The 12,135-nt window shown below is 46.0% G+C and overlaps 1 protein-coding gene and 2 non-coding genes across 3 annotated transcripts; 1 reads left to right on the forward strand and 2 right to left on the reverse strand.

Moving 5' to 3' along the window:
* Positions 1 to 404: 404 nt before the first annotated feature.
* Positions 405 to 478, forward strand: TRNAT-AGU (transfer RNA threonine (anticodon AGU)). The gene has a single exon. It is a non-coding gene; the product is annotated as a tRNA-Thr (tRNA).
* A 417-nt stretch (positions 479 to 895) lies between these two features.
* Positions 896 to 966, reverse strand: TRNAG-GCC (transfer RNA glycine (anticodon GCC)). Its single transcript has one exon. It is a non-coding gene; the product is annotated as a tRNA-Gly (tRNA).
* Positions 967 to 4,834: 3,868 nt separating this feature from the next.
* LOC139175811 (transcription factor HES-7.1-like) lies at positions 4,835 to 11,761 on the reverse strand. The gene is made up of 5 exons (XM_070767107.1): positions 11,732 to 11,761; positions 11,423 to 11,527; positions 11,234 to 11,329; positions 10,947 to 11,025; positions 4,835 to 6,356 (listed from the first exon to the last, which is right to left on the reverse strand). Exons 2-5 carry the CDS (start codon positions 11,525 to 11,527, stop codon positions 5,905 to 5,907), a joined length of 732 nt encoding a protein of 243 aa, XP_070623208.1. The 5' UTR covers positions 11,732 to 11,761; the 3' UTR covers positions 4,835 to 5,904.
* Between the last annotated feature and the right edge of the window lie 374 nt (positions 11,762 to 12,135).

The raw sequence follows: 12,135 nt of genomic DNA on the forward strand, positions 1-12,135 counted from the left end.
ATGGCAACTTTTTTGCAAAAGACGATGTGCGAGAGCTCCTGAGCATACACAGAGCGCTTTGCAACCGGGCACAGTGCCAAAGGTGGGCGCGCCATGTAAAAAGGGCGGAGAGCTTGAATTTTATTGCATGTTTCATTTTATTTTATTTCACTTCATTTTATTTTATATATACTGTATTTATTTATTTACTATCTTTAGAGGGTGGGGTTTTTTTGCCTCTTTTTCCTGGGCGGAGGGGGGTTTTTTTGGGGTGGGGGTGTCCTTTCCCAGAGTTGCTGCTGCGGGAGCCACGTTGCAAAAGCGGGGAAAAAATCCCCCCAAAATTCCTATTTGGGATGTACAGTATTGTATTTACTTTTATCTTTACATACTGAGATTAGTAAAAATGGAAACGTTGGCTAAGCGGCGCCGTGGCTTAGTTGGTTAAAGCGCCTGTCTAGTAAACAGGAGATCCTGGGTTCGAATCCCAGCGGTGCCTTGGTTTTTATTTGTTTATTTTGTTTAAACCCCCGTTCCTCCCGACCCCCCCCCCCACCAAAAAAATTCCCCTCCATTAACCCCGCCCCGTTTCCCCCTCCCCTCTGCAGCAGGGATGCGAAGAGCCGCCAGAGCGTTTTTCCCAATTTTTTTTTAATTTAATTTTTTAAAAATAAATAAATAAAAATAATTGCAAATTTTTCCTAAAATTCCCTTTCCCCCCTTTTTGTATTTCTCTTAGTTTTTTGGGTGGCTTTTCTTTTTCCGCAAATTGTTTTGCAAAAAAGTGCGAGGTGTTACCAACTCTTTTGTACACAAAAAACACACAAAGAAGACAAAGCATTAAATACCCGGGATGCAGGTTTGCAAGAATCGGCTGCAAAATTAAAATTTTGTTGTTGTTAAAAAAACGTTGTGTTGCATTGGCCGGGAATCGAACCCGGGCCTCCCGCGTGGCAGGCGAGAATTCTACCACTGAACCACCAATGCGTTCCTGCTTGCTGCACTTTTTTGCACGCCTATAAATTCCATGCAATGTGGAGGGGGTGGAAATAGAATAGAATAGAATTAGAACAGAAGAGAAGAGAACAGGACAGAGTAGAATAGAATAGAATAGAATGGAGTAAAATAGAATTTTATTGGCCAAGTGTGATTGGACACACAAGGAATTTGTCTTGGTGCAGATGCTCTCAGCGTACACAAAAGAAAAAGAGACATTTGTCAAGAATCATGGGGTACAACACTTAATGATTCTCATAGGAGTCAAATTAATTAAATTAAAAATTAATGCAATTCAGCATTTCAACAGTTCTCGATTGAGCCTCCCCCTTAACATTCCACTTTTATTATGGTCACAGCTGAACCTAATTCACCCAATCTCCATCTTACTATAATTATAAAATTGTAATTCATTTATTCCATCTTTTAATTATTCCACCTTTTCAAAGAGCACCTTCCCTTAGTAATATGAGCAATACCAAACGGCTTTAATTCTTTAATGTTTATTTAAATATGAGTCCGAATTTCAAGTCCAGCCCAATCCGATTTAAAATTAATCGTTACCCAATCTTAATAGGAAGTAAAGTCTCTTGCTACGAAGTATTTTTATATCACTGCTGATGCCCTTCAAATAGTGATGTTCTCTTTTCCTTTTTCTTTACTAGTTCTCAAATTCCTTTTCCGTCGCGCTCCATGGCCCACCGTGATGCTCCATAACACTCCATCTTATACCATAGCGCTCCATGCTGTTCCATCGTGTAGAATGCAGCTGCGAGAGCAATGATGGGATTCCCCAGGTACGCCCATGTCACACCAACACTCCGCAGTCTGCATTGGTTGCCGATCAGTTTCCGGTCACAATTCAAAGTGTTGGTTATGACCTATAAAGCCCTACATGGCATTGGACCAGAATATCTCCGGGACCGCCTTCTACCATACGAATCCCAGTGACCAGTTAGGTCCCACAGAGTTGGCCTTCTCCGGGTCCGGGCGACTAAACAATGTCATTTGGCAGGTCCCAGGGGAAGAGCTTTCTCTGTGGTGGCCCCGGCCCTCTGGAACCAACTCCTCCCAGAGATTAGGATTGCCCCCACCCTCCTTGCCTTTTGCAAACTCCTTAAAACCCACCTCTGCCGTCAGGCATGGGGGAATTGAGACATCTTCCCCAGGCCTATATAGTTTATGTATGGTATGTTGGGTGTATGTCTTTTTAAATTATGGGTCTTTAACTTTGTAATATTAGATTTGTATTGTATATTGTTTTCTATTGCTGCTGTGAGCCACCCCGAGTCTGCAGAGAGGGGCGGCATACAAATTTAATGAATAAATAAATAAATAGGACACCAGCAATTATATCTCTGGGGGGAAAATGTCTAAATTAGGGAAGGAAACTTATTTAATGACTTAATAATAATAATAATAATAATAATAATAATAATAATAATAATTTATTAGATTTGTATGCCGCCCCCCTCCGAAGACTCGGGGCGGCTCACAACAACAATAAAACAATGTTACAATGGAAAACAAATCTAATATTAAAAAACAGTTAAAAACCCATCATTTAAAAAACCATGCAACACACGCCTACCATACATAAAATGTAAAAGCCTGGGGGAGGTGTCTCAATTCCCCCATGCCTGACGATAGAGATGGGTTTTAAGGAGCTTACGAAAGGCGAGGAGGGCGGGGGCAATTCTGACCTCTGGGGGAGCTGGTTCCAGAGGGTCGGGGCCGCCACAGAGAAGGCTCTTCCCCTGGGTCCCGCCAGATGACATTGTTGACGGGACCTGGAGAAGGCCCACTCTGTGGGACTTAACTGGTCGCTGGGATTCGTGTTGTTTTGTTGTTGTTGTTGTTGCTGCTGTTATTGTTGTTGTTGTTATCATCATCATCATCATCATCATCATTTCTTAAAAAGCTCCAGTGATGGAATGTCCACATCTTCCGGTGGCAAGGTGTTCCACTGGTGAATTGTCCACATTGCTTCTCTCCTTGATGAGTTTCCACCTGCTGTTCCTTGTCCTGCCCTCTGGTGCTTTCATGAATCCGTTGACCCCGGCGCTTTGTGGCAGTCGCTCAAATGCTAGAATATTGTTATCCTACCCCCCACCCCCCGCCCAGTCCTTCTTTTCTCTGGACTGGCGAGACCCAAATCCTGCCACTTTCCCCATGTTTTAATCTCCAGGCCTTTGGTCATCTTTGTTGCTCTTCTCTGCACTATACCCCAAAGTCTCCAGATTTTCCCAATGAAGCATCAATCCCCAACTACCACGTGTGCAAATGCCCCCCCCCCATGCATGTGCACCTCACCACACACTGCCCCGTTACACATGTGCACAATCACCGTCCCACTATCCCAACGCGTGTGCACAGGCCCCACTGAAGCCTGGGATGGTGGAAAAAACGGCCAAACGGGCAAACCTCCGGGACCGCCTGCTGCCGCACGAATCCCAGCGGCTGATTAGGTCCCACAGAGTCGGCCTTCTCCAGGTCCCGTCGACTAAACAATGTCGTCTGGCGGGGCCCAGGGGAAGAGCCTCCTCTGTGGTGGCCCCAGCCCTCTGGAACCAACAGCCCCCAGAGATCAGAATTGCACCCACCCTCCTTGCCTTTCGTAAGTCATTAAAAACTCATCTTTGCCACCAGGTATGGGGAAATTCACCCCCACCCCCAGTTGTAAAGTTTGGTGTATGGTTTGATTGGATTGTGTGATTATTTTATTATAAGGGTTTTAAATTGTATTTTTAAAAAATTGGATTTGTACACTGTGTTGTTGTGAGCCGCCCCGAGTCTTCAGAGAGGGGCGGCATACAAATCTAAATAAACATAAACATACAAATCTAAGTAAACAAACAAATCTAATTAATAATAATAATAATAATAATAATAATAATAATAATAATAATAAACCCAACCAACCATCCAAAACGGAAGTTTGGAAAAACAGACTTGCGGTTTGCTCATTGTGCTATTTTTTTTGTATTCTGGAGTCTTCAGGAAAGCTTCCTGAAGCCCCAGAGTGCGAAAAACAGCACAACGGGCAAACCAGAAGTCCATTTCTCTGAACTTCTGGTTTACCCATTCATACTGGGCTTCAGGGAAGCTTCCTGTAAGCCTCCAGAGGGTGAAACAGCCTTCCCCAAAGCCAAAAATAAGCTGGCAAGTGTGCGGGAACTGTGTGCGGGAACTGACATAGGGCAATGCCTCATGTGCCCTCCGATATGGCTCCATGTGCCACCTCTGCCACGTGTGTCATAGGTTCACCATCACTGGTGTAGAGACTCCTGCTTGAGCAGACAGGGGGGGTATTGGACTAAATGACCTACAAGATCCCTTCCAATTCTACTAATCTAAATCTAAACAGAACTAATAAATCAATAAAGGGGCCCGGGGGAAGAGCCTTCTCTGTGGCGGCCCCGAGCCTCTGGAGCCAGCTCCCCCCTGAGATTAAAACTGCCCCCACCCTCCTTGCCTTTCGTAAGCTCCTTAAAACCCACCTCTGTCGTCAGGCATGGGGGAACTGAGATAACTTCCCCAGGCCTATACAATTTATGTATGGTATGCTGCGTGCATGTTTTCTTCAATTATGGGTTTTTAGTTTTAATTGTTAGATTTGTATTGTACATTGTTTTTTCTATTACTGTTGTGAGCCGCCCCGAGTCTACGGAGAGGGGCGGCAACATACAAATTTAATAAATAAATAAAATAAATAAAGGACTTGGGTTGTGTGATGGGGAGAACAGTGGAACACAACTCCAGCTTTCTGTTTGACTCACTGTGAAGTTGGGGGCCATCTAGACACACACCACCACACACACACACACACACACTGAATGAGACCACTTTTCTTGCACAGTTTGTTTTCATCTGGTTTAATTGGAAATCCAGAATCACAACGGGGTTCTTTTTTTAAAAAAGAGGAAAAAAAATGCAACCTCCCTTCTGGGACTTGCCTGGAACAATGTAGAAATGCAGGCGGCAAAAATTCCACCCCGCCACCACCAACACCACCCCGCATCGGTCAAATACTTTTCGGGGCTTACAATTCGCTCCGCACCAATCGTCTCAGTCCGAGCAGGGGAGGCTGTGGACAGGCTACCTTAAAGGAAGACGGTTTGGAAATAGTCTTTGTGCCAAGAGACGCAGGAAAAGACAACAACAACAACAACAACACTCACAAACACTCACACCACAGGTGGGTTCCTACCGGTGCAATCCAGGGCGTGCGCTCCATTAGTGGCCTGCTGATAACGCAATTTTGGCACGATACGGCAAAGGACCGCCGTCTTTGTGCTACCATCGAGGCTGTTGTGGGTGCGCACACATCTGGGGCACGTGCGCACATGACCATCGTCGCAATGAATGTGCAGCCAGCAAAATCTCGTGTGAGGGAAGTGCACGCGAGTGAGATTTTTGCCGATATTTTTGCTCCTGCGCATGCGGAGAAGCAAAAAATAGGTGAAAGTCACCGAAATCTCATGAACATCATCACATAATATTTTGCTTGCTGTGCATGCCAGAATACAAATTGCGCATGGGTGCACATGGGTGCACATCGAGGACATGTAGCTTACTGCACATCCTGAATATCACTACTGGAACGTAGCACATGACAACTCCAGGGCTGTCTTTGCTGGTCCGTGCGTGCCGCCACCTCTTTTGGGGGTGATTTTCTGCGATTTTTCAGCTCTCAGAGCATGCCTCTGAGCATGAGTGGCAGTACAATTGCACCAGGGGACGCGAGAGCGAAACCTCGTGATGCGCACCGATAGCAAAAGGCAAGAGGAACCCATCCCCAACTCACACTCACTCACTGGCACTCAAGACAACACAACCCACCACCAATCCCAGAGAGGAACCTTGAGTCTTTGGCGGCACGGAAGCTCCTGAGATACCGCCGAGAAGCATCCGCTGAAGGTGTGGGACTTACGGCCAAGGCCTCCACACCCGTAGTCCTGTGGGCCCCCATCTCTCCGAGAGTCTGCTCTGGGGGGCTCTACTGCAGCCCTCCGTTGGTGGTGGGGCCAGGCTAGGCGGGCAGGCCTGCAGTCCGGAGCCGGAGGGGCTGGGGTGGGGCTGCGGGGGCCAGACATACGTCGGTCCCCCCAGAGTCGGGCTGCACCCGCCGAAGATGTTGGGGCTGTAGCAGGGCTGAGAGTCACATCTAGGGTTGGAGGGCGCCTGGGGTCCGCGGGGGAGCTCCGGCTGAGGCCTGGGGGTGAGCTGCTCCATGCAGTGAGCGATGCGGTCCACGCAAAAGGCTTTCTGAGGAGGAGGGAGGCCGGGGCTGGCTCGGAGGAAGTGGGTGGCTTGCTTGAGGCACTGGCGGTGGCCGCTGCTGTAGCTCTCCAGGAGGAATTCTTGCTTGGAGGGCTCACCTGCATTTGCATGGGGAGGGAAGGAGGATGGAGATGGGAAGGAGAAGGAAGGGAAAGGAAGTAGAAGGGATGAAGAATGAGAGATAGCAGAAAAGGGAGAAGAATGGATGGATAAATGGAAGGAAGATAGAAGGAGAGAAAGAAAGGTGATAGGAGGAAAAAAGAGAGAGAGAGAGAGAAAGAAAGAAGGAAAGAAAGAAGGAAGGAAGGAAAGGGGAGATGGATGGATGGGAGATGGGAATGAGAAGAATTGGTAGAAAGAAGGAAGGAAAGGAAGTAGAAGGGATGAAGAATGAGAGATAGCAGAAAAGGGAGAAGAATGGATGGATAAATGGAAGGAAGATAGAAGGAGAGAAAGAAAGGTGATAGGAGGAAAAAAGAGAGAGAGAGAGAGAAAGAAAGAAGGAAAGAAAGAAGGAAGGAAGGAAAGGGGAGATGGATGGATGGGAGATGGGAATGAGAAGAATTGGTAGAAAGAAGGAAGGAAAGGAAGTAGAAGGGATGAAGAATGAGAGATAGCAGAAAAGGGAGAAGAATGGATGGATAAATGGAAGGAAGATCGAAGGAGAGGAAGAAAGGTGATAGGAGGAAAAGAGAGAGAGAGAGAGAGAAAGAAAGAAGGAAAGAAAGAAGGAAGGAAGGAAAGGGGAGATGGATGGATGGGAGATGGGAATGAGAAGAATTGGTAGAAAGAAGGAAGGAAAGGAAGTAGAAGGGATGAAGAATGAGAGATAGCAGAAAAGGGAGAAGAATAGATGGATAAATGGAAGGAAGATAGAAGGAGAGGAAGAAAGGTGATAGAAGGAAAAAAGAGAAAAAAAGAAAGACAGAAAGAAAGAGAAGGAAGAGAAGGAAGGAAAGAAGGAAAAGGGAGATGGATGGATGGATAGATGGATGGATGGATGGGAGATGGGAATGAGAAGAATTGGTAGAAAGAGGGAAGAAAGGAAAGAGGAAGTAGAAGGAAAGAAGGAAGAGAAAATGAGAAGGGAGGAAAGAAGGAAGGATGGAGGGAAGTAGAAGGAAAGAAGGAAGGAAAAGGGAGATGGATGGATGGGAGAGGGGAATGAGAAGAATTGGTGGAAAGAAGGAAGGAAGTAGAAGGAAAGAGGGATGAGAGAGAGAAGGAAAAAGGAGAAGAATAGATGGATACATGGAAAGTAGGAGAGAAAGAAAGGGGATAGAAGAAAAAGGGGGAAAAGGAAAGAAAGAAAGAAAGAAAGAAAGAAAAAGAAGGAAGGAAGGAAGGGAAGAAGGAAGGAACGGAGAAGGAAAGTGGAGATGGGTGGATGGGAGATGAGAATTGGTAGAAAGAAGGAAGGAAGGAAAGGAAGTAAAAGGGAAGAAGTATGAGAGATAAAAGGAGAAAGGGGAAAAGAATAGATGGATAAATGAAGTGAAGATAGGAAAGAAAGAAAGGTGATAGAAGGAAAAAAGAGAAAAGAAAAAGAAAGACAGACAGAAAGAAAGAGAAGGAAAGGGAGATGGATGAATGGATGGATGGGAGATGGGAATGAGAAGAATTGGTAGAAAGATGGAAAGAAGGAAAGAAGTAGAAGGAAAGAAGAGAAGAGGAAAAACGGAGAAGATTAGATTGATAAATGGAAGGAAGATAAAAAGAGAAAAGTGATAGAAGGCAAAAAGAGAAAGGAAGGAAGGAAGGAAGGAAGGAAGGAAAAGGTAAATGAATGGATGGGAATGAGAAGAATTGGTGGAAAGAAGGAAGGAAGTAGAAAGAAAGAAGGATGACATAGAAGGAAAAAAGGAAGAATTGATGGATAAATGGAACGAACATAGGAGGGAAAGAAAGGTGATAGAAGAAAAAAGAGAAAGAAAGAAAGACAGAAAGAGAGAGAGAGAGGAAAAAAGAAAAGGAAAGAAAGAAAGGAAAAAAAGGGGAAAAGAAAGGAAGATCAATTTTAAAAATCACATTGGCAATTTGTAAACTTACAAAGGACCACTTCCTCGTAGCAGTCCCCCCCTGCTCTCTTTTGGCCAAGGGCTTGTGACGGCTGCCCCCAAATGCCAAGCCAAACCCCCATTTGGCCAGAAGAGGCCTTAACACCCCACCACCAACACCCATATCTAATTGCACTTATCTCATCAGATCAAACAATGAAGGTGCCACTTGAAGGAGGGAAGAAAGGAAATTTACTGCAGAGGGAAAGGAGAACAAGAGAGGGGAAGGAAGGGGCTGCTTTCTTCAACGTGGCACCCTCAGGCCTAGAGAGCTGCCTCTGTGTGTGTGTGTGTGTGTGTGTTTGTGTGTAAAACATATTTTTGCTGATAATGAAAAGGAACGGGGATTAGTATAGATCTATTTCAAGGTATTTAGCTCTCATCGGCTAGCCGCACCCTTACTGGGATTTGAACCTTGGGAGTCTGCACGTAAGGCAGTTGCTTTAACCTTTAATATATATGGAGTTGTTTTCCCCTGTCAAAGCTGAGAGGAGGAGAACCAGGGGTCTGGATCAGGGGTAGGCAAAGTTGGCACTTCTATGACATGTGGACTTCAACTCCCAGAATTCCTGAACTAATTATGCTAGTCAGGAATTCTGAGAGTTGATGTCTACATGTTATAGAAGAGCCAACTTTGCCTACCTCTGATCTAGAGGTTTCAGCTACTGCTTCACAGGCAGATTCCCTTAGGTTCAAATCCCAGGAAGGGTATGGCTAGCTGATGAAAGCAAAATAGCTTGAAATACATCTATAGCAGTCTCCCTTCCTTTTCATTATCTGTAAAACTATGTTACATATATATATATATATATGTAACATAGTTTTACACACACACACACACACACACACACACACACCTTCGTGTTTATTTTTCCCCCAACTGGAGACACTTTTAAGATGGGTGGACTTCAACTCCCAGAATTCAATGGTGGCTGGCTGGCTGGCTGGGGGATTCTGGGAGTTGAAGTCCACCTAACTTCAAAGCTACCATTCCCCCTGGTTTAAAGACCAGAAGGTTAAACAATGAATCACAGAGTTCTTTGAAAAGGTTCAATTTTTATTCATTTCTCAGCTGGGGGAAAAACTTTACTTTGTGCCCTCTTTTGGGGGAGGGGGCAAATTTTCAGTTCATGGAGGGAAAAATCAACTTAAAAAAAAAAAACCATTTATCCATTGCATGATACATTTATCAAATTTATCCAGCCACCCATTATAACAATAAACCAATTCTGGGTTCTTTTCTTTTTCCATTTGAAGGAAAGAAGAAAGGATGATAGAAAGAAAGAATGATATGAGGGATGAAAGGAAAGAAGGAGAGAAAGAAATAAGGAAGGGAAGAGAAAAAGATGAGAGGAAGGAGAGAGGAAGAGAAAGAAGGAAAGGTGGATAGAAGATGGTAGTAAAGGAAGGAAGGAGACAAAGAACGGGAGGATAGAGGAGGAGAAAGAAGGAAAGCAGGAAAGATGAGAGGGAGAGAAAGGAAGGAAGGGGATAGACAGGAAGAAAGATGGGAGGTAAGAGAGGGAAGGAAGGGAGAAAGGAAGAAGAGAGAGAAAGAACGAAAGATGGAAGGGTGCAGTAAGAGTGGAAGGAGAAAAAGAAGGGAAGAAAGATGAGAGGGAGGAAGAAAAGAGAGGGAGAAAGAAAAGAGAAGAAAGAAAAAAGGGAAAGAAAAGGGTGAGAAGGAGGAGTGGGAGAGAAATGAGAAAGGGAGAAGAAAAGAAGGTGAGACTGATGAGGGAAAGAAGGAAAGGAAGATAGATGAGAGGCAGAGAAGGAAGAAGGGAAGGAAAAAAGGAAGGTTAGAGGGATGAGAGAGAGAAGAAAGAAGGTAAGAAGAAGGTAAGAGGGATAACAGAGAAGGAAGGAGGGAAGAAGAAAAATAAGATTAGAGGGATGAGACAGAATGAAGAAGGGAAGAAGAAAAAGCTTAGAGGGATGAGAGAGAGAGGAGGAGAGGGGAAGAAGAAAAAGAGGGATGAGAGAGAGAGAAGGAAGAAAGGAAGAAGAAAAAGTTTATAGGGATGAGAGAGAGAGGAGGAGAAGGGAAGAAGAAAAAGAGGGATGAGGGAGAGAGAAGGAAGAAGGGAAGAAGAAAATAATAATAATTAATAATAATTAATAAGTTATTAGATTTGTATGTCGCCCCTCTCTGGAGACTCAGGGTGGAAAAGGTTAGAGGAATGAGAAAGAGAAGGAAGAACAGAAGAAAAAAGAAAGTTAGTGGGATGAGAGAGAGAAGGAAGAAGGGAAGAAGAAAAAGGTTAGAGGATGAGAGAGAGATGGAAGAAGGGAAGAAGAAAAAAATGGGAGACTGATGAGAGGGACAGAAAGAAGGAAAGGAAGATAGATGAGACGGAGAGAAGAAGGGAAGAAGACAAAGAAGGTTAAAGGGATGAGAGAGAGGGACGGAAGGAAAGAAGAAAGGAAGGAAAGAAAGAAAAAAGGAAGGCTAGAGGGATGAGAGAGAGAAGGAAGGAGGAAAGAAGAAAAAAGTGAGAGAGAAGAAGGGAAGAAGAAAAGAAAATGAGACTGATGAGAGGGAGGGAAAGAAGGAAAGGAAGAAAGGTGGGAAGGAAGGAAGGAAAGGAAGAAAGGAAGGAAGGAAGGAATCTCAGGGGTCAAAAGTACCTGGCAGCGGCTGTGTTTTGAGGAACTCCACCGTCTTTTGCAGAATTTCCGCTTTTTCCACTTTGGGGTTCCGGAGCCTCTGCGGAGAAAGAGAACCAAGTCCGACCGACACGAGTGGGTGGGTGTGGGTGCGTGGGGGGAGGCAGACACAGAAGGGCAGCGTGGGGGGAGGAAAGTGAGGCGGCGGGCCATGAAACCAAACTTTCCGCAGCTTCTGCGCCATCCCCACGCGGACTTCGTTTTGTTTCTGGGGAGCGGGGAAGGAAAACCCGCCACGGGGTGCTCACCTCGTCGCGCGTGGCTTCCAGCAGCAGGACCCGCAGGCGCGCCAGGCTCCGGTTCATGCGCTCCCGCCGCCGCTTCTCCAGCAGCGGCTTCAACAGCTGGCGGGACAAAAAAGAGAAGATGAGTCGGGGGGAGGTCTCGCGTGGGGGTCCCGTGCCCCTTTCCCGCGCGTGGGCCGGCTTCCCCCTCACCTTCTTCCCTTCCTTGGGACTCCTCATCTTCATCATCGTCGTCGTCTTTGGCCCCTGGGAGGTCGCAGGGGCGGGCGGGGGTCCTGGAGGCAGCCGGAGACTCATCTGCAGCGAAGTAGCGCCGGGGAGAACCTGACTTATATATATATGTTTAGCGAACTTCGTCCAGCCCCGCCTTGCCTTTGATCTGGGAGGGGGGCGGAGAGCCGGCGGGCGACAGGGGCACGTGCTGCAGTAAGACTCGCCCCTCCCCCCCCACACGCATAACCCCCTGCCCCTCCCACAGGGCAGGGAAGACCCCTGACCCACCCCTTTCCATGGGTTGCAGGCCAAAAGGCTCAGCTGAGAAGGACATTAGAATCCTAATAGACCGTGGTATCCTTCCTTCCTTCCTTCCTTCCTTCCTTCCTTCCTTCCTTCCTTCCTTCCTTCCTTCCTGTTAATACAATGTATGAAACTGTGTTGGGGTGCTACAATATGTATAAACCAACAATGTACAGGTACCTCTACCTAAGAATGCCTCTACTTAAGAACTTTTCTAGATAAGAACCCGGTGCTCAATATTTTTTGCCTCTTCTTAAGAACCATTTTCTACTTAAGAACCCGAGCCTGGAAAAATTTCCCAGGAAATTTGAGAGCGGCACAAAGGCCCGGCCAGTTTCCTGCCATTCTCCCTTTAATCCTGGCCATCTGGGGCTTTTCTGGGCTGCCAG

The sequence above is a fragment of the Erythrolamprus reginae genome, chromosome Z (assembly GCF_031021105.1).
Source record: "Erythrolamprus reginae isolate rEryReg1 chromosome Z, rEryReg1.hap1, whole genome shotgun sequence".
Lineage (NCBI taxonomy): Eukaryota > Metazoa > Chordata > Lepidosauria > Squamata > Dipsadidae > Erythrolamprus > Erythrolamprus reginae.